The 20202-nt window shown below is 41.1% G+C and overlaps 3 protein-coding genes across 7 annotated transcripts in view; all 3 read left to right on the top strand.

Moving 5' to 3' along the window:
* Positions 1–3022: 3022 nt before the first annotated feature.
* On the top strand, positions 3023–5861 carry LOC141753228 (uncharacterized). Of its 2 annotated transcripts, none has more exons than XM_074611681.1 (4): positions 3023–3657; positions 3930–4138; positions 4268–4400; positions 5207–5861. In XM_074611681.1, exons 1-4 carry the CDS (start codon positions 3196–3198, stop codon positions 5369–5371), a joined length of 969 nt encoding a protein of 322 aa, XP_074467782.1. In that variant the 5' UTR covers positions 3023–3195; the 3' UTR covers positions 5372–5861. The 2 variants fall into 2 exon arrangements, with proteins under 2 accessions (XP_074467782.1, XP_074467783.1); XM_074611682.1 differs by having other exon boundaries at positions 3027–3657; positions 4268–4382.
* A 291-nt stretch (positions 5862–6152) lies between these two features.
* The window catches only part of pgap2 (post-GPI attachment to proteins 2), a 31176-nt gene continuing 17126 nt past the window's right edge, over positions 6153–20202 (top strand). The window contains exons 1-2 of one of the 3 annotated variants that reach the window (XM_074611686.1): positions 6156–6267; positions 19357–19409. The gene's annotated coding sequence lies outside the window, so the exon portion shown is untranslated. Of the gene's footprint in view, positions 6301–19356; positions 19410–20202 lie in introns of all 3 variants that reach the window. The other 2 variants (XM_074611687.1, XM_074611688.1) reach the window with 2 other exon arrangements.
* On the top strand, positions 8255–11397 carry LOC141753227 (uncharacterized). 2 transcript variants are annotated; one of them, XM_074611679.1, is made up of 4 exons: positions 8255–9326; positions 10416–10624; positions 10708–10843; positions 11161–11397. In XM_074611679.1, exons 1-4 carry the CDS (start codon positions 8859–8861, stop codon positions 11323–11325), a joined length of 978 nt encoding a protein of 325 aa, XP_074467780.1. In that variant the 5' UTR covers positions 8255–8858; the 3' UTR covers positions 11326–11397. The 2 variants fall into 2 exon arrangements, with proteins under 2 accessions (XP_074467780.1, XP_074467781.1); XM_074611680.1 differs by having other exon boundaries at positions 8258–9326; positions 10708–10825; positions 11161–11394.

The following is a 20202-nucleotide window of genomic DNA, read 5'->3' as shown; positions in this document are numbered from 1 at the left end:
CAGGATCATGTGATCATAGCTCTGCCTTCTGCGATGGAGGGATGGAGGACGACCTGAAGAAGTGGCCTCAGATAACCTACTCTAGCATATTTAGCTGCTTTGTATACTCCGTTGCTACGGACGCTCTGAGGCGGATCAGTACTTCCACAGTAACGAGGTCTTTGAGGAGTTCATTTTCAATGTACCTCCATTAAAACCTCTTTTATTGTCTCCAGTTTTGCCAAGGCGCTCCGCCCGTCATGCGGGTGTTAAGGACCGTCCTGTACAAACAGGAAGTGATGTACGTTGTGGTGGTCCACAGTCCGGACATTCAGGAGATGGTCTCAAGTTATCCTTTGCTGACTGACGGCGACCCAAACGCTGTCTGCACTTACAAGGATGGCTGCTTCATCTGGAGGGCTGAGGCCATGTGTGAGACACACAGGTAGGAACTAACCACAGATACTCAACTGTCTTACTGTTATTACAGACACTTGAACTAACCACTTTGTCTCTGGTTTTTGTCAGATATGAGTTGGTCCAGATACCTGAAGAAAAGCGGATGGAAGCCCAGCCTGTAGAGTCTCGCCCTCAGTTTTATGTGTGGGATCATGTCGCTGTCGCCCTGCATGTGGAGAATCAGGTACCTTCACTGCTCGTTGTTTTCACTCTTTACAGACAGCCCCATCCCCTTTTTAGTCTTCGTTATCGTTAACGAATTTGCGTTATTTTGGCGTTAACTTTGACAGCCATAGTTATGTCTGATTCCGACATCTCTGACATGACATGAAGATGTTATCAGAGCCAGTGATGGAGTACACACTGCAGTCACTGCAGCACAGAAGTAGAGATTCATTCCTACTGTCAGGACATTCAGTATTTTATATCAATAATAGTAATCTGGGTAAGTAAACCTGCAGTCGTTCTGCTCCTCATCTTCTTCTGTTCTTTTCTCTGTTTTAGGTGCTGAGGTTTGATCCCAGCCGACTGAGAGGGAACCTCAAGTTCTGCAATGACGACAAAGATGTAACGATAAAGGGTGTCAAATTTGAAGACTTCAAACAAGCTGAAGAAAATGTTAAAGGATTGTGGCCTGACATCCTGGAGAAGGATGAATAGATAAATGAATTAGCTGTGACGTAAAACAGAAAAATCTGAGTTTGGGAAGGGATGATTCATACAGAAATATTTGCCATTTTGAACACTGTTTTACCACTAGACCCGTTGTTTTAGATTATAGGAGCAATCCCTGATGGCGCCATGGAAAAGAGAAAGGCCGACTTGCAACATCCTTTTAATGTTGGCAAAAGAAAATGATCACTTTATCTTGGCTCAAACGAAAGACGGGTTAATGAAAGTGTACACACAGTGGAAATGTATTTAATTATAAATATATTATATTTTAAATTATAATTATAAATTATTGATTTATTTTCCTTCTCTGTGTGGATGCACATGATGCCATTATTTATATTTTATTTTAATTATAATATTTGTTTGCCAAACTGCAGAGGTGTGGACTCGAGTCCACATTTTTTAAAATTATTAAATCATAATACAGGAAGGTGTGAATTTTGTAATCAAGAAGAAACATTATAACACATTATGCTTTACTGTCTATTGAATTTGGATGAAATAAAGTTGGCATATGATCTATGTGCTCTCTTACAAAGAAGTTCTGGTTATTTTTTTGTTCCAATATCTCAGGAGGACAAATTTGATGGAGAATATGACTGTGTGTGTGTGTGTGTGTGTGTGTGTGTGTGTGTGTGTGTGTGTGTGTGTTGGTGTGTGTGTATATATATATATATATATATATATATATATATTTTATTATTATTCTTTTTTTTAATTATTATTTTAATTTTCTTTAGGAGTAAAACTAGTGAGTAATCAGAATCCTGATCCACACTCCAGACCAGTTGGTGTCGGTAACGCACCATAAAGTCCAATACATAAACATGTTTTTCATTACAAAAAAATCATCAAATATAGTATAGTAAACAGTATAAAAATAATTTAAAAAATAAAATGAATAAATTATACAACAAATAAAATGTAAGGAAAGGAGAGGACGAATAAAAAAAAACAATCGAAGTCTGTTAAACAATTTGAATAAATTTGGTTTTATATAATAGTTTTTGCCAATTTAGAATTTTAGAATTTTAAGTTTTCAATCAAAGTCAAATATATTTTAATATCCGTATCTTTAAAAGTATAAAAGGAGGGTAGCCTGTTAAGCTATTTTATGTACATAATATATTACTAAGATATTAATCAAATTAATTGTGTAAATTTCATCTGCCTGAAAAACTGGGATTGTTAAAAGTGAGTAATATCTCAAAAATACAGAATAAATAATACAGAAAGAAGATGGAGGATGACGACAGCCAAAAAAAACAAGTTGGCAATGGCCCAAAAACCAAGACGGCGACGACCAAAATGGCAAACTCGCAGCTTCAAAACCGTAGTCTACAAACCAATGGGTGACGTCACGGTGACTACGTCATCTTCTTATGTACAGTCTTTGGCGACAATGTGTTTACCGTTATTTGGGCTTGCTGGAGTAGGAAAACGTTCTTAGACAACGTCCGTTTACAAAAACGTGTTCGCAATGGTGTCGACGTGCATTGTGCCTGAGTGCACATGGTTATGGAGTGAGTCATCATCGGTTACCATGTTATTAATTGAGCATATTGTTTTATGCTAAATGCAGTACCTGTGAGGGTTTCTGGACAATATCTGTCATTGATTTGTGTTGTTAATTGATTTACAATATAATTAATATATTCATATATTTGCATAAAGCAGCATAATTGTCCACTCCCATGTTTATAAGAGGATTAAATATTTGACAAATCTCCCTTTAAGGTTCATTTTGAACAGATAAAACATGTGTGATTAATCAGGATTAAATGTTTTAATTGATTGACAGCCCTAATCAGAGATCAAAATGTTTATTTCCTGGATAGTCGACAATGAGTCCTGAAAGGCCTCTCCTACGACACATCTGATAATATCACCAGTTACTCTTGCACACCGGGTGCTCCCATAGAACGCCTCTTTAACCCAAAGTCCAGTCCGCCCCTCATGTGCACACCCACAGGTTTTATTTCCACATACACTAGTGCTCTGTACAGCTGTTGTTCAAGATAACCTCTTGTCTAAAAGTCAGAGGAGAGTGAGCAGTGAAAGTAAAGACTTTGTCTTCCAACCATGAGGTCCAGATACAACAGGAGAGGCTACAGGGAGAATGTAGTTGATAATCAGCACATGAAGCTGAACGATTTGAAAGAGGAAGCTCGACACTTGGGAAACCAATATCTCCGCAAAGAAAACATCCCGCCATACCCTCACCCGGAGTTTCATGTGAGTCATGTGAAACACGACACAGACGAAGCTGGATTGTGGGGCATCAGGGGGGATGGCGGCTTCAAGAACCCGGGCCGAGGCTGTCTGCTGTGGTGGAGTCTGGTTGTGGGACCTGATGAGATTAGGTCAGCTGAGAAGAGGCTCCTGGAGACCACCTACCCAGACCGGACGGAGGAGCAGGCACAGAGGCAGCAGAGCTTCCTGGAGGAGTTTGCCACGTCTCCGGCCCTCAAGAAGACCTCCAGGCTGGGCTCGTACCGCTTCACATTCCCCCTGGAGGAGCTGCTGACGGCCTACAGCCAGCAGGTACTGTACTGTACTGTACTGAGGGTCGGGTTGTACATGTAAACACAATTTTATTATCACACATTGAACACAGCACAGAACACAGTGAAATTTAGCGACCTCATTTATCCCGTCCTCAGTGGAGATCCGGGGCTTAGCCCTGAAATCTTGATAACCTTATTGACTCTGTTGCTACAGACGCTCTGAGGCGGATCAGTACTTCCACAGTAACGAGGTCTTTGAGGAGTTCATTTTCAATGTACCTCCATTAAAACCTCTTTTATTGTCTCCAGTTTTGCCAAGGCGCTCCGCCCGTCATGCGGGTGTTAGAGACCGTCCTGTACAAACAGGAAGTGGTGTACGTTGTGGTGGTCCACAGTCCGGCCAATCAGGAGGAGTTCTCAGACTGTCCTTTGCTGACTGACGACGACCCAAACGCTGTCTGCACTTACAAGGATGGCTGCTTCATCTGGAGGGCTGAGGCCATGTGTGGGACACACGAGTAAGAACTAACCACAGATACTCAACTGTCCTACTGTTATTACAGAGACTTGAACTAACCACAGATACTCAACTGTCCTACTGTTATTACAGACACTTGAACTAACCACCTTGTCTCTGTATTTGTCAGCTATGAGTTGGTCCAGATACCTGAATTAAAGAGGATGGAAGCAGAGCCTGTGTGGTTTAACCCTCAGTATTATGTGTGGGATAATGTCGCTGTCGCCCTGCATGTGGACAATGAGGTACCTTCACTGCTCGTTGTTCTCACTCTTTACAGACTCTTTTTTGGCCATCGTCATCTTGTTTATTTTGGCTGGACTTCAGAGGACCAGCAGCCCTACAAACACTAAAGTCTGTCACTGAGTGACTGACTGACTGAGTGATGAAGTTACAGGATTGGTCGGCTGACTGTTGGAGTCTCCTCATTGGTCGTTGCTCTTTCAAAATGAAAAGGCGGAGAACAGTTCTGTGTTGATGTTTTTCATGGGAGCGTGTCAGCGGTTCAATGTATCATTACATCGTGCTGTTGTTTATGTTCAGAAACTCACACCAAGCGCGAAGGAAATGTTCGTCTCGCTATCCTCCTGACTGTATCTCGCAAGCCACACGTCACTACTGCGGGATGAACCCAAAATAATATTAATAATAATAATAATAATAGTAATAATAATACAATAAACTAGGAATAAAAACAGCAGCAACGTCAGTGATGACATCAACTTTCTGAAGTATGTATATATTGTTAAACACCACTTATATGATGAATGCTTTTGATACACATGCTTTAATACAAAACTGAAATACCTGACATTCTGTATGTCATGCTAATACCTTTTCACCTTGTATAAAATGTATAATATACTGACTAGTAAACGTTACCATTTACTATTACTGAATGTCATTTGCTTCAGAAGTTTCAATCAAACATTAAGATAAAAGTGGAAAAAACATAATAGACATGACCACTGACTATTGGTGGAACAATTTAGCCACAAATTCACATCCTGACCAGATACGGTCCAGACAGATACTCGGTTTTGACCGAGTCTTGTTTTTTCTGTTTTAGCTGCTGAAGTTTGATCCCATCCGACTGAGAGAGAACCTCAAGTTCTGCCGTGCAGAAAAGCCTGGAATGATAAATGGTGTCACATTTGAGGATTTCCCACAAGCTGAAGAAAATGTTAAAGGATTGTGGCCTGACTATCTCGCACCACTGGAGGAAGGTGAATAGATAAATGAATTAAGTGTGACGTAAAACAGGAAAAATCTGAGTTTGGGAAGGGATGATGAGCAATCCCTGATGGCGCCATGGAAAAGAGAAAGGCCGACTTGCAACATCCTTTTAATGGTGACAAATGAAAATGATCACTTTATCTTTGATCAAACGAAAGACGGGTTAATGAAAGTGTACACACAGTGGAAATGTATTTAATTATAAATATATTATATTTTAAATTATAATTATAAATTATTGATTTATTCATTTATTTTCCTTCTCTGTGTCGATGCACATGATGCCAGGATTTATAATTATAATGTTTGTTTGCTGTACTGCAGAGGTGTGGACTCGAGTCCACATTATTTAAAATTATTAAACTATAATACAGGAAGGTGTGAATTTTGTAATCAAGAAGAAATATTAGAACACATTATGCTTTACTGTCTATTGAATCTGGATGAAATAAAGTTGGGATATGATCTACGTGATCTCTTACAAAGAAGTTCTGGTTATTTTTTTGTTCCAATATCTTTGATGGAGAATATGACTCTATTTGTGTGTGTGTGTGTGTGTGTGTGTGTGTGTGTGTGTGTGTGTGTGTGTCAAGGACAAAACATACATATCATTACTTACAGCATCATCCACGTGATCGTTAAATGCAAGCCGTCCAGAGTGGAGTATTCAACAACAGAACAGAGAAAAGGAAAAACAAAACTCAATATATGAATAGAAATATACAGGACTGAGCTAACTGAGCTAACCTGAGCTTAGCATGGAGCTAACAGGATCATGTGTTGGGCTGCAGTTGTTAGATGGTGGTGAAGAGGAGCAGCTGATGAAGAGGAGCAGCTGGTAATGAAGAGGAGCAGCTGATGAAGAGGAGCAGCTGATGAAGAGGAGCAGCTGGTCTCAGCAGCCTGCAGAGCTGTAGAGCTGTGAAGGTGAGTGTTTCAGTGTTTCAGTGTTTCCTGTATATAACCTTTTTTTATTATCTATTTATTTATTTGCACATATATAAAACTTCACAAAATCCAGTCAATGAAAACAAAAGAGCTGTGTGAGGAGAGGTGAAGAAGCATTTGGTGTTCCATATTTGAACACCACGATATCTGAGGGAGTCCTGGGCCATGTTCAAGTGTAGATGATTAACCGGTCTAGTATTATGTGAATGAATATGAGAGTTAGATTTAAAGAAGTTGCTAAACGATGATGGTAAAGAAGAAGGCAAGAACATGTATTTATATATAAACACACATATCTGATGAATATTTATGTCATAAACTGAAAGAATGTTCAGTTTCCTGAACAGTGAACCTGAAACATCTGAAGCTAACTGTTAGCCTGAAACACACTGACTGCATCACCTGGACAGGTAACACACTGACTGCATCACCTGGACAGGTAACAGGTAACACACTGACTGCATCACCTGGACAGGTAACACACTGACTGCATCACCTGGACAGGTAATACACTGACTGCATCACCTGGACAGGTAACACACTGACTGCATCACCTGGACAGGTAATACACTGACTGCATCACCTGGACAGGTAATACACTGACTGCATCACCTGGACAGGTAACACACTGACTGCATCACCTGGACAGGTAATACACTGACTGCATCACCTGGACAGGTAACACACTGACTGCATCACCTGGACAGGTAATACACTGACTGCATCACCTGGACAGGTAATACACTGACTGCATCACCTGGACAGGTAACACACTGACTGCATCACCTGGACAGGTAATACACTGACTGCATCACCTGGACAGGTAACACACTGACTGCATCACCTGGACAGGTAACAGGTAACACACTGACTGCATCACCTGGACAGGTAACACACTGACTGCATCACCTGGACAGGTAACACACTGACTGCATCACCTGGACAGGTAACAGGTAGCATACTGACTGCATCACCTGGACAGGTAACACACTGACTGTATCACCAGGACTATAACATACTGACTGTATCACCTGGACAGGTAACAGGTAACATACTGACTGCATCACCTGGACAGGTAACAGGTAACAGGTAACATACTGACTGCATCACCTGGACAGGTAACAGGTAACACACTGACTGCATCACCTGGACAGGTAACATACTGACTGCATCACCTGGACAGGTAACAGGTAACATACTGACTGCATCACCTTGACAGGTAACAGGTAACAGGTAACATACTGACTGCATCACCTGGACAGGTAACATACTGACTGCATCACCTGGACAGGTAACAGGTAACATACTGACTGCATCACCTTGACAGGTAACAGGTAACACACTGACTGCATCACCTGGACAGGTAACAGGTAACACACTGACTGCATCATCTGGACAGGTAACAGGTAACACACTGACTGCATCATCTGGACAGGTAACAGGTAACACACTGACTGCATCATCTGGACAGGTAACAGGTAACATGGGCCAGTGGTGGAAGTTCAGGTACTCCAGGTAACTTGTACTTTATGTGAGTATTTGATGTTGAATGTTTGTGTTGAGTAAATCCTCCTCCTGAAGCTAAATCAACTCTTTAAATGGATCAAAATACATCTTCACTAAGCTGAAACCATCAGAGATACGAGGTTCTACAAACACATGATACTTTTACTCTAAGTACTTTAACTACACTGTACTGTAGAGTTTTGGAAAATTGAGCATAATATCAAGAAATGTGTCTTGGCAATCAAAAGAAACTGTAATGTGGATTCTCGGAAAGGAAAGGAAAGGAAAGGAAAGGAAAGGAAAGGAAAGGAAAGGAAAGGAAAGGAAAGGAAAGGAAAGGACGAGAAAGGAAAGGAAAGGAAAGGAAAGGAAAGGAAAGGAAAGGACGAGAAAGGAAAGGAAAGGAAAGGAAAGGAAAGGAAAGGAAACAAAACAAAAGGACTTAATAACTGAAAACCTTTGGCCTGTTTCTCTCCTTCGCTTTACTCTCATGATGACAGCGTTTGTTATTGGCAGAAAGACATCATGCCTCTCTAAAAGGGAGGAAATAGGTGTGGTTTATTTTTCATCCCCCGCTGTATTCAAGCTTTGTCTCCCAACCATGAGGTCCGGATACAACGGGAGAGGACATGAGGAGAATGTAGTTTATAATCAGCACATGAAGCTGAAAGATTTGAAAGAGAAAGCTCGAAACTTGGGAAACGAATGGATCGTCAAAGAAAATATCCCGCCATACCCTCACCCGGAGTTTCATGTGAGTCATGTGAGACATGACACAAACGAAGATGGATTGTGGGGCATCAGGGGGGATGGTGGCTTCAAGCACCCAGGCTGAGGCGATCTGCTGTGTTGGAGTCCTCCCCCTCTGGAGGAGCTGCTGACGACCCCTCATGAGTCACAAATATTTCTTCCGATGCACACACATAGGTTTTATCTCCGCGTACGCTAGTGCTCTGTACAGCTGTTAGATATCACTTGTCAGAAAGTCAGAGGACAGTGAGCAGTGAAAGTAAAGACTTTGTCTCCCAACCATGGAGTCCAGAACAAACAGGAGAGGACACACGGAGAATGTAGTTGAGAATCAGCACCTGAAGCTGAAAGATTTGAAAAAGGAAGCTCTAAACCATAGGCTGGGAAACCAATACCTCCGCAAAAGTAACATCCCGCCATACCCTCACCCGGAGTTTCATGTGAGTCATCTGAGACACGACACAGACAAAGATGGATTGCGCGGCATCAGGGGGGATGGCGGCTTCAAGAACCCGGGTAAAGGCAATCTGCTGTGGTGGAGTCTGGTTGTGGGACCTGATGAGATTAGGTCAGCTGAGAAGAGGCTGCTGGAGACCACCTACCCAGACCGGACGGAGGAGCAGGCCGAGGGACAACAGAGCTTCTTGAAGGAGTTTGCCACCTCTCCGGCCTTCAACAAGACCTCCAGGCTGGGCTCGTACCGCTTCACATTCCCCCTGGAGGAGCTGCTGACGGCCTACAGCGAGCAGGTACTGTACTGTACTGAGGGTCGGGTTGTACATGTAAACACAATTTTATTGTCACACATTGTACACAGCACAGAACACTCAGTACGTCCTGAGGAGAGATGCTGGACAGTACTGGCGAGCTAGCCAGATGTATGGTGGACTGAGACAGCTGGAAGCTCCGCTTGAAAGCCCGTCTGAGGACGACCCAATGACATCAATTCTGATAGTTGTATTATCACTCTTTCCATCCACCACTATTGGTTTTGTGTTATCAGTCCTACTTGTATTGGCTATTACAGCTGCTAGGCTACTATTGTGGCTGCTTCCCTATCTCTCCCTCTCTCTCTCTCTCTCTCTCTCTCTCTCTCTCTCTCTCTATCTACCTATCTATCCCCCCAGCCAGTCTCGGCAGATGGCCGCCCGCCCTGCGCCCGGTTCTGCTCCAGGTTTCTTCCCAGTAATCGGGGAGTTGTTCCTGGCCACAGTGCGCTTGGTGGATACTGTTGGGTCTCTAAACTCTGGTGTACGGTCATAGACCTGCTCTATATATAAAGCGTCTTGAGATAACTTCTGTTGTGATTTGACGCTATACAAAAATAAATTGAATTGAATTGAACAGCACACTGCATTTAACCCGTCCTAGTATATTAGGAGCAGTGGGCAGAGGGCCGGTTCAGTGGAGATCTGGGGCTCAGCCCTGAAATCTAATAAATCTTATAAATATATTCTATCCATTATTCCTAGCCCCCATGATGCCTTGTGTGAATTATGGGCGCAACTTCCGGCACGTCGGAACCGGCATTTTCCATGTTAACGGTATGTTAATCGTCTCTCCTAGAGCGATTGTATTAATAAATCTAGTAAAACATGTGAACACCATCAATTACAGCTCAAACAGCATAATGTGATCATAGCTCTGCCTTCTGCGATGGAGGGATGGAGGACGACCTGAAGAAGTGGCCTCAGATAACCTACTCTAGCATATTTAGCTGCTTTGTATACTCCGTTGCTACGGACGCTCTGAGGCGGATCAGTACTTCCACAGTAACGAGGTCTTTCAGGAGTTCATTTTCAATGTACCTCCATTAAAACCTCTTTTATTGTCTCCAGTTTTGCGAAGGCGCTCCGCCCGTCATGCGGGTGTTAAGGACCGTCCTGTACAAACAGGAAGTGATGTACGTTGTGGTGGTCCACAGTCCGGACAATCAGAAGGAGTTCTCAGACTGTCCTTTGCTGACTGACGACGACCCAAACGCTGTCTGCACTTACAAGGATGGCTGCTTCATCTGGAGGGCTGAGGCCATGTGTGAGACACACAGGTAGGAACTAACCACAGATACTCAACTGTCCTACTGTTATTACAGACACTTGAACTAACTACTTTGTCTCTGGTTTTTGTCAGCTATGAGTTGGTCCAGATACCTGAAGAAAAGCGGATGGAAGCACAGCCTGCAAGGACGTTTCTCGATCAGTTTTATGTGTGGGATCATGTCGCTGTCGCCCTGCATGTGGAGAATCAGGTACCTTCACTGCTCGTTGTTCTCACTCTTTACAGACAGCCCCATCCCCTTTTTAGTCTTCGTTATCGTTAACGAATTTGCGTTATAATGGCGTTAACTTTGACAGCCCTAGCTGTGTCTGATTCTGACATCTCTGACATGACATGAAGATGTTATCAGAGCCAGTGATGGAGTACACACTGCAGTCACTGCAGCACAGAAGTAGAGATTCATTCATTTCAGACTGAATTCTACTGTCAGGACATTCAGTATTTTATATCAATAATAGTAATCTGAGTAAGTAAACCTGCAGTCGTTCTGCTCCTCATCTTCTTCTGTTCTTTTCTCTGTTTTAGCTGCTGAAGTTTGATCCCAGCCGACTGAGAGAGAACCTCAAGTTCTGCTGTGCAGAAAATCCTGGAATGATAAAGGGTGTCACATTTGAAGACTTCCCACAAGCTGAAGAAAATGTTAAAGAATTGTGGCCTGACGATCCCGCACCACTGGAGAAGGATCAATAGATAAATTCATTTTTAAAAATTTTAAAAATGAATTTATTTTAAATTATAATTATAAATAAAGTTGGGATATGATCTACGTGATCTCTTACAAAGAAGTTCTGGTTATTTTTTTGTTCCAATACCTCAGGAGGACAAATTTGATGGAGAATATGACTCTATTTGTGTGTGTGTGTGTGTGTGTGTGTGTGTGTGTGTGTGTATATATATATATTTATATATATATATATATTTTATTATTTTTTTTTTTTTAAATTATTATTATTTTAATTTTCTTTAGGAGTAAAACTTGTGAGTAATCAGAATCCTGATCCACACTCCAGACCAGTTGGTGGCGGTAACGCACCATAAAGTCCAATACATAAACATGTTTTTCATTACAAAAAAATCAGCAAACATAGTATTGTATACAGTATAAAAATAATAAAAAAATAAATAAAATGAATAAATTATGCAACAAATAAAATGTAAGGAAAGGAGCGGACGAATAAAAAAAAAAAAAATCGAAGTCTGTTAAACAATTTGAATAAATTTGGTTTTATATAATAGTTTTTGCCAATTTAGAATTTTAGAATTTTAAGTTTTCAATCAAAGTCAAATATATTTTAATATCCGTATCTTTAAAAGTATAAAAGGAGGGTAGCCTGTTAAGCCATTTATGTACATAATATATTACTAAGATATTAATCAAATTAATTGTGTAAATTTCATCTGCCCGAAAAACTGGGATTGTTAAAAGTGAGTAATATCTCAAAAATACAGAATAAATGGGGGGTCACGTGATGCGGTCATCGTGAGGAGTCATTTTTCGCCGACCTCCCGTCACCACCAGATACAATTTACAATTTAAAGTTACTTTTTGACCCAGGCTGGACTTTCTAAAGGTGGCTATCTATGTATGAACATGTCCGCTTCTGATCCAAACCAAGTCCAACGTGATGCCGGGGCTAGAACTCGCTCAGAGCTGAAGAAACTCCAGACCACTAGCATGGACGCTACAGCTAACGTTAGCCAGCATGGCGCCGCCACCTGCGAGGAGGAGGGCGTGGCTACTCTCCTCGCGCAGGACGTCACACAGAAAACCAGCGCCTTAATGGATCAGAAGTTTACCGAACTTCATCTGACTCTGGAAGGATTTAACAACCGTATCGAAGGCAACACCAAGCGCTTAACGGAGGCTGAATCACGTATCTCAGATGCTGAAGACTTCGCGACTTCATTGTCTAACAAGATCACGGCTCTAGAAAAGGAAGTGAATACTCTCTCACAACGAGCCGAGGACAGCGAAACCCGCAGCCGCAGGGAGAACATCAGGATTATCGGTCTGAAGGAAGGCACGGAGGGACAACAACCAACTTCATGGCTCCCCAAACTACTGGGTTTGCAAACCAAACGAGGGACGATTAAAATCGACAGAGCGCTCAGATCCCTCGGCCCTCAGAAGGAAAAGTATACAAGACCGGTGATCATCAAGCTGCACAATGTCTGCGACAAACAGAGGGTCATGGCTGCAGTCAAGGAAAAAGAGAAGCTTCTGTACAACGGAAACCAAATCTACATTCGCCAGGACCTCTCAGTCCAGGTGAGGCAGACCCGACGGGAGTTCAATGATGTTTGCCAGCGTCTCATCATGCGAGGGATACGCTTCCAGATGCGCTTTCCAGCCAGCCTGTGCTTTTCGTACAACAACCAGGACTACACGTTCAAGTCTCCACGCAAGGCTTGGGAGTTTGTGAAGGACTGGGACACACATTCACATTAGCTGGTTGTAGAACCCTGCATTACGCACATGCACACAATTACGCACGTAAATAGTCCCGTAGGCTACAGCCGAGCGCGCGCTCTGGCAGATACAGGCACTCTTTATAATACACCCAGCTCTCACGTGTTATTTATATTCTGTTTTGAGAAAATAACGGGGTCAATACTTTGTTTTAAAACGGTCATTGCATTTCTTTTTTGTGTGTGAATAATTTAATGGACTGGATGAAGTCAAGGCTGACCTCAGTTTATTATGATCTTGGCCCTTGATAACGTCTTTTTCAGTTCATGTGGTGTTTCTGCCATACATAATCTCTCCTTTTGACAACTGCCTGTTCTTTTTGAGTTGCATAATTAAGACCTTTAAAATGCTGAGTCGCCCACCACCTTTTATCTTTATCCTTTTTTTTTTTTTATCGCCACACTAATAAGTTGTTGCCTCTAATGATTTTTTTTTTTTTGTGTAACACTGGAATGAGTAATAATTAGTATAGCCCTATACTGTTGGACAACTGTACTTTTCAAGGTGGTAGGTGGCGGGAGGGTGACAGAAGTTGATCTGGATCTTTAGGGGTAAGTTATGGGATCTAGATTTCTCTCCTGGTTTGGTGGAATGTTACTTCTCAGCTTCACGCACACACATGTGTTCACCATTTGTGATTTTGGTTGTGTTTTCTTTGGGAAAGTGTTCGATAGGCTCCAGCTGTCAGGCTTTGTTTTTGAGGGTAATGTTTTGTGTTTTATTTTTTGTTATCCTGTTCCATTGTTTTCAGTTTTCTCATGTGATAAGATGTCCTCTCTCTCATGTAAGACTAGATCTTATCAGACTTCTCATCTTAGTTTGGGTTTTGTAAACCCATTTGCAAATATGCTTCCACCCATTTACCTTGTTAGTGGTTGTACTTATGAGTGATCTCAAAATTACCTCGCTAATTGTTAAAGGTTTAAACCATGTCGTCAAGCGCCAAAAGATTCTTACTTTACTAAAAAAGGAGAAGTGCCACATCGCCTTCTTACAGGAAACCCACCTGTCCGATCTGGAACATATTAAATTACGTAGAAATTGGGTTGGGCAAGTTTTTTATTCCTCCTTTAAATCCAACAGTCGAGGTGTGGCTATTCTCTTACATCGCAGCCTTCCTTTTACATTGGATAGAACAGTAACCGATAAAGAAGGGCGTTATGTGCTTATTTCCGGATACATCTATGGAGAGCACATTTTACTGGGTTGCATTTACGCCCCCAATATATATGAATCTACCTTTTTTCCCAAACTTCTGGCAGACATGTCTGACTTTTCTACCTCCTTTACTTTGATAGGTGGTGACTTTAATTGTACCCCTGACTCTACTGTCGATCAATCTCCTCCTAGGCCTATTCCTTCTCGCAAAAGTCTTAAACTGGCTGAATTTTGTACTGACTTGGACTTGAATGATGCATGGAGAGTTCTTAACCCAACAGGCCGGGATTATACCTTCTTCTCTAAGCCTCACCAGTCCTTCTCTAGAATTGATTTTTTCCTTTCTTCCAGGACACTTTTAGATAGAATTAAAGACTGTATTATAGGAAGTCAGACTATATCTGACCACGCCCCTATCAGCGTAACCATTGGTCCCCCGTATAAAGACCCCTCTTGTAGACACTGGCGCCTGAGCCCTTCCTTATTAAGCAGCCCACCCTTTGTTGATTTCCTTAGTAAAGAACTTAAACAATTCCTTGCTGAGAATAAATCACCTGAAGTGAGTTCTACTACTTTGTGGGAGGCGGCTAAGGCTTACCTTCGTGGGGCTATCATATCCTACACATCAGCACAAAAGAAAAAGGCTCTCAAAACCCAGTTAGAGTTGGAGAAGAAAATTAAGGAGTTGGAGGGAGAATTTAAAAGTTCTCCATTCAGGTCCATTGGGGAACAGTTGGATGCTACGCGTTCTGCTTTAAATCAACTGTTAACAAAGAATGCAGAGTCTTCAATATTTTTTGCAAAACATAGGCTCTATGAATCAGGTAATAAACCAGGTCGCCTGCTGGCCCGTCTGGCCAAGGGGGGGAGCGGTTCAACCTCAATATCGGCGCTCCAAGACACCAATGGAGTTAGATGTCACAAATCTACTGAAATAAATAAAATTATGAAGGTCTTTTATCAGAAATTATATTCATCAGATGGTCTCACCTCTGAGGAGACAAGGGGAAGATTCCTTGACAAAATAAAATTACCAACTCTCTCAGATGACCAAAAGGAAGGCTTATGCAAACCAATCACAGAGGAGGAGGTTCTGGAAACTATTCGGGTACTTAAAGGAGGGAAGGCGGCAGGGCCTGATGGGTACTGCCCAGAATTTTATAAAAAACTAGGGAATATCATAGTAAGCCCTCTTACAGACATGTATAGAGATTCTTTTGAAAATGGCTGCCTCCCCTCAACTCTTAATCTAGCTAATATCTCCCTTATTCTGAAGAAGGGCAAACCCCCCGACCTATGTGGCTCCTATAGGCCTATTAGCCTTATCCCGGTAGAAAATAAGTTGCTTACTAAACTACTTGCTAGGAGGTTAGAATTGCTTCTGCCCTGTATTATTAATCCTGACCAGACGGGTTTTGTTCATGGACGCTACTCACATACAAACATTAGACGGCTGTTGAATATTATCCAATTTACTAACCATTTTAAAAAGAAGGCCCTCGCCATTTCTTTAGATGCCGAAAAGGCGTTCGATAGAGTTGAGTGGCACTATCTATATGACGTCCTTGAGAGGTTTGGTTTGGGGGGGGATTTCCTTAAGTGGATCCAAACTATTTACCACTCCCCCACGGCCTGTATTATAACTAATGGTCTGCGCTCGGGCTCCTTCCCTTTGGAAAGGTCCACACGCCAGGGCTGCCCTCTAAGCCCTCTGCTCTTCGCCATCGCTCTCGAGCCGTTGGCAGAAGCCATTAGATGCCATGGAGATGTGAGGGGTATAGCTGTCGAGGGTATCACTCACAAAATTGCGTTATATGCTGACGACATCCTTTTATTCCTTACCTCTCCTGAAACTTCTGTTCCCACCATCCTAGCAATAATAAACGAATTTAGCTATATCTCAGGCTACAAGATAAACTTTAGCAAATCCGAGGCTATGCCCCTGGGCAGCTTCAGTGATACCAGCATGTTAGTAAATTTCCCTTTCAAGTGGTCCACTGCTGGTTTCACGTACCTAGGTCTAAAAATATCGCCAGATAACCACGACTTATGGAAATTTAACTTTGCCCCTGTACTTAATACAGTGAAACAAGATCTGGTTCGGTGGCATGATCTTCCGCTTTCACTTATTGGTCGTGTTAGCCTGATAAAGATGAACGTACTCCCTCGACTTCTATACCCTCTACAAATGTTGCCACTGCGCATCTCCAAAAAAGTTAACAAAGACTTGGAGAGATCCTTTTCAAAATTTATTTGGCACGGTAAAAGGCCGAGACAAAAGTTTAGTTCTCTGCAGTTGCCCAAAGAAAAAGGTGGTTTAGCGGTACCCAACATGCTCTTTTACAACTGGGCCTGTCACATTCGTACTCTTTGGACTTGGTTACACTCATATCTTAGGCTCGAAACTTGTGTAGACTCTTGGGCGTGCTCACCTGAGTCCCTGTGGAGTTTGGTGACATGTGGACCGGAAAAAATTAAAATGAACATTAAGAATAACCCTTTAATTATCAACTCTATTAAAGTGTGGCGGGAGATCTCCGATTACATGGATAGACGAGGTGTCAAATCCATGCTGTCTCCCATCTGTAATAATCAGGAATTTTTACCAGGCTTGAGGCTTTCCTTATTCCACTCATGGCATGACAAAGGGATTCATGTGATAGGGGACATGTTTGAGGTTAATACCTTGATGTCCTTTCAGCAGCTTCAAGACAAATTTAATCTCCCTAGAGATCACTTTTTTGCATATTTACAATTAAGGCATTTTGTTAATACACTTGTAAAGCCTACAGAGGACATTTTCATCTATAGTGAGGCAGAAAAGTTTATCCGTGAGCAGAAGGGTTTTAAGCACGGAATATCCCGTTTCTATTCTGTACTTTACTCTCAGGATAAATATGACACGACCAAATTATCACGCAAATGGGAGGGTGACCTGGGTAATGACTACAATGAGGAAGACTGGCGGGAGGCAGTGCACCTGGTGCAATCAACCTTCACTTGCAACAGGCTTGCGGAGATTCAATATAAAATATTACATAGGCTCCATATAGCCCCTGTTACCCTCCACAAAATATCTCGAACCATCTCTCCCATTTGCGGTAAGTGTAACACAGACCTTGGGTCCCATTACCATTACTTTTGGGGGTGCAATCGGATTGCTAGATACTGGAATCACGTAGCCCGAGAACTGAGCGGGATCTTTAAGACTACAATAAGAAAGGATCCAGGGTTATTTTTACTGGGTTTGCCCTCTAAAGTAGTTTCTCTCTCGAGAAATCAGTACAAATTGCTGGACAAACTTCTGCTCCTTGCTCGTAAATGCATCCTGCTAAAATGGGTGAAAGACACTCCACCCACAGTAACTTTCTGGTACAGGGAGATCTTCAACGTACTGCCACATGAAAGGATGAGTGCAGTCCTTAGGGGTGTTGAGGGACTATATACCATCAGAGCTCAAACACACTCTGTTGAAAGGCCAATACCCTTCAGGATGGAAGCAAATTATGCCTAGTGCCACGTAAAACATAAAATATATTTCTAGGATCACCGTTTACCATTCATGAGAGTCTTGAGGACAATATGCTTTACTCTATGAGATACTATCTGCTATTCTTATTGTCTTCTTTTTTTCTTTTTTCTTTTATTTTTATGTATTTTTTTTTATGTATGGGTTTGTAGGTATATGTGTATGTATATGTAGGTATGTATGTGTATATATGTATATATATATATTTATTTTTACGGTCAGTTTAACCACTGTTATTTTATGTAAAATGTCCCTTTTCACCCATTTGTATAATTCATTTATTTTTATTTATTGGTTTTGGGGGAGGGTGGGGGGGTCTGACTGTATAGAATAACTGTTGAACATAACATTGCTGTGAGCCTTCTGTTCTGAAAATAATAAAAATATGTTGAAAAAAAAAAAAAAAAAAAAAAATACAGAATAAATAATAAAGAAAGAAAGAAGAGGCGTATTCATAAGGAGAGACTCTGGATATGTCAGTGCATGTCACAGCCTAAGAGACAACCACAACAACACATAATAGATGTAACTCACACTCTGCCTTTTATTTACTCCTCTACTTCATAGGGTTTTTTGTTGCTTTTTTTACATTTATCCTTTGATATTGCAATATATTGTTATTAATTTTTAAATTTTGTATTTGTTTGTTTGTTTTATTGACACAACAAACATTAATTACTTCTTTATTGCTTTATTCCATTTACATGCATGTTCTTTTTAAATATCTATATATTGTAATTTGCTTAATGAATTGTATATATGTATTGTCAAGTTATTGTTTAAATGTGTGCAGTATCCCAACTAGAGAGAGATTAAAACATCCACTCAAAGATTTTTAACTGGAATCCACTCAATGACAAACAGCTTTTCCTTTTTCCCTCCTTTGTTTTGCAGGTTGAGTTCAAAGTTCAGTTCATTTTGGAATTATTATTAGCCATTAGTCATTAGGTGAAAAACCTTTGAAATAGAAAAAAACACAGAAAAAAATATATACACATTATTATAAAATAAGTATAAATTCATTTTTTGAGACTTTGCAAAATTCATTAATCCTTATTTAATTTAATACACACACTGCTATTAAATGTCACATGTTAAATGCAAATAAGCAAGTGTTTTTATTTTGTTCTTTTTTTTCTTTTTTATTGAATTGACTCTTTGGCAATATTGTTCACCTGACAGTCATGATCAATAAAGCATATTGAATTGAATTGACTCTTATTCTGAAGGATGTCGTGGCCGGAAGTGGCTGTCCCTGTCGGCGCTAGCCTTCCGGTTGACTTCCGGCAGAGACACGTGAAACTAACAGAACAACAACAGAAGATAAAGTCTGTTAGAGACATTTAACTGATCACAGCTGCTTCAGAGAACTCACACGAGTGGAGAAGAAACTGGTTTACACATTTAACACCACATTCACCCTTAAAGCCGACTGCAGGACGTCACAGAGCACTTTAGGAGAGAACTACTGAAGCTAACTGAGCTAACTGAGCTTAGCATGGAGCTAACAGGGTCATGAGGTGGGCTGCAGGTTGGTAGATGCTGATGAAGAGGAGCAGCTGGTGGTGAAGAGGAGCAGCTGGTCTCAGCAGCCTGCAGAGCTGTAGAGGTGTGAAGGTGAGTGTTTCAGTGTTTCCTGTCTATAACCTGACACATCTGAAGCTAACTGACTGCATCACCTGGACAGGTAACAGGTAACATAGTAATACCAGGGGTGGGAGTTCAGGTACTCCAGGTAACTTGTACTTTATGTGAGTATTTGATGTTGAATGTTTGTGATGAACTGAAGGATGAAGAGTTCCTTCATGTGTTGAGTAAATCCTCCTCTTCCTCCTCCTGAAGCTAAATCAACTCTTTAAATGGATCAAAATACATCTTCACTAAGCTGAAACCATCAGAGATACGAGGTTCTACAAACACATGACACTTTTACTTGAAGTACACTGTACTGCACTATCAATACTTTTACTTTAAGTACTTTAACTACACTGTATTTAAACCGCACTGTACTGCACTATCAATACTTTCTTTACTGCAAAATGAATATTTTTACTTTAACTTCTTTTAACAACATTTTGCTACACAATGGATACTTTTATTTGAACTACTTTAACTACATGTAGCTGATAATACTCACATACTTAGAGCTTAAAGTTTGTTATTTGTTATTATTTTCTTGAGTGTAATAATTGTGTTTCAGTGTCTTTAGTGTCCTAAAGACCCGGATGACGTCCTCTAATGTCTCGTTTTGTCCACAACTCAAAGATATTCAGTTTTTAGTGTCATAGAGGAGGAAAGAAACCAGAAGATATTCACATTTCATTAACTGGAATCAGAATTTAGACTTTATTTTTCCTTAAAAGAAATTGCTCAAACAGATTAATTCATCAAAAGTAGTTGGTGATGAATT

This window comes from Sebastes fasciatus, chromosome 16, assembly GCF_043250625.1.
Source record: "Sebastes fasciatus isolate fSebFas1 chromosome 16, fSebFas1.pri, whole genome shotgun sequence".
NCBI classification, from domain to species: Eukaryota; Metazoa; Chordata; class Actinopteri; order Perciformes; family Sebastidae; genus Sebastes; species Sebastes fasciatus.
The sequence above is the reverse complement of the archived record's forward strand: the minus strand, read 5'-3'. Positions and strand labels throughout refer to the sequence as shown.

Bases quoted from the DNA above. Each gene is read 5' to 3' on its own strand.
- LOC141753227 (XM_074611679.1), top strand. From the start codon at position 8,859: ATGGAGTCCAGAACAAACAGGAGAGGACACACGGAGAATGTAGTTGAG. The intron at 10,625-10,707 runs GTAGGAACTAAC...GGTTTTTGTCAG, and splicing joins GCCATGTGTGAGACACACAG to CTATGAGTTGGTCCAGATAC. The intron at 10,844-11,160 runs GTTCTCACTCTT...TCTCTGTTTTAG, and splicing joins AGGTACCTTCACTGCTCGTT to CTGCTGAAGTTTGATCCCAG.
- LOC141753228 (XM_074611681.1), top strand. From the start codon at position 3,196: ATGAGGTCCAGATACAACAGGAGAGGCTACAGGGAGAATGTAGTTGAT. The intron at 3,658-3,929 runs GTACTGTACTGT...TATTGTCTCCAG, and splicing joins TGACGGCCTACAGCCAGCAG to TTTTGCCAAGGCGCTCCGCC. The intron at 4,401-5,206 runs GTTCTCACTCTT...TTTCTGTTTTAG, and splicing joins AGGTACCTTCACTGCTCGTT to CTGCTGAAGTTTGATCCCAT.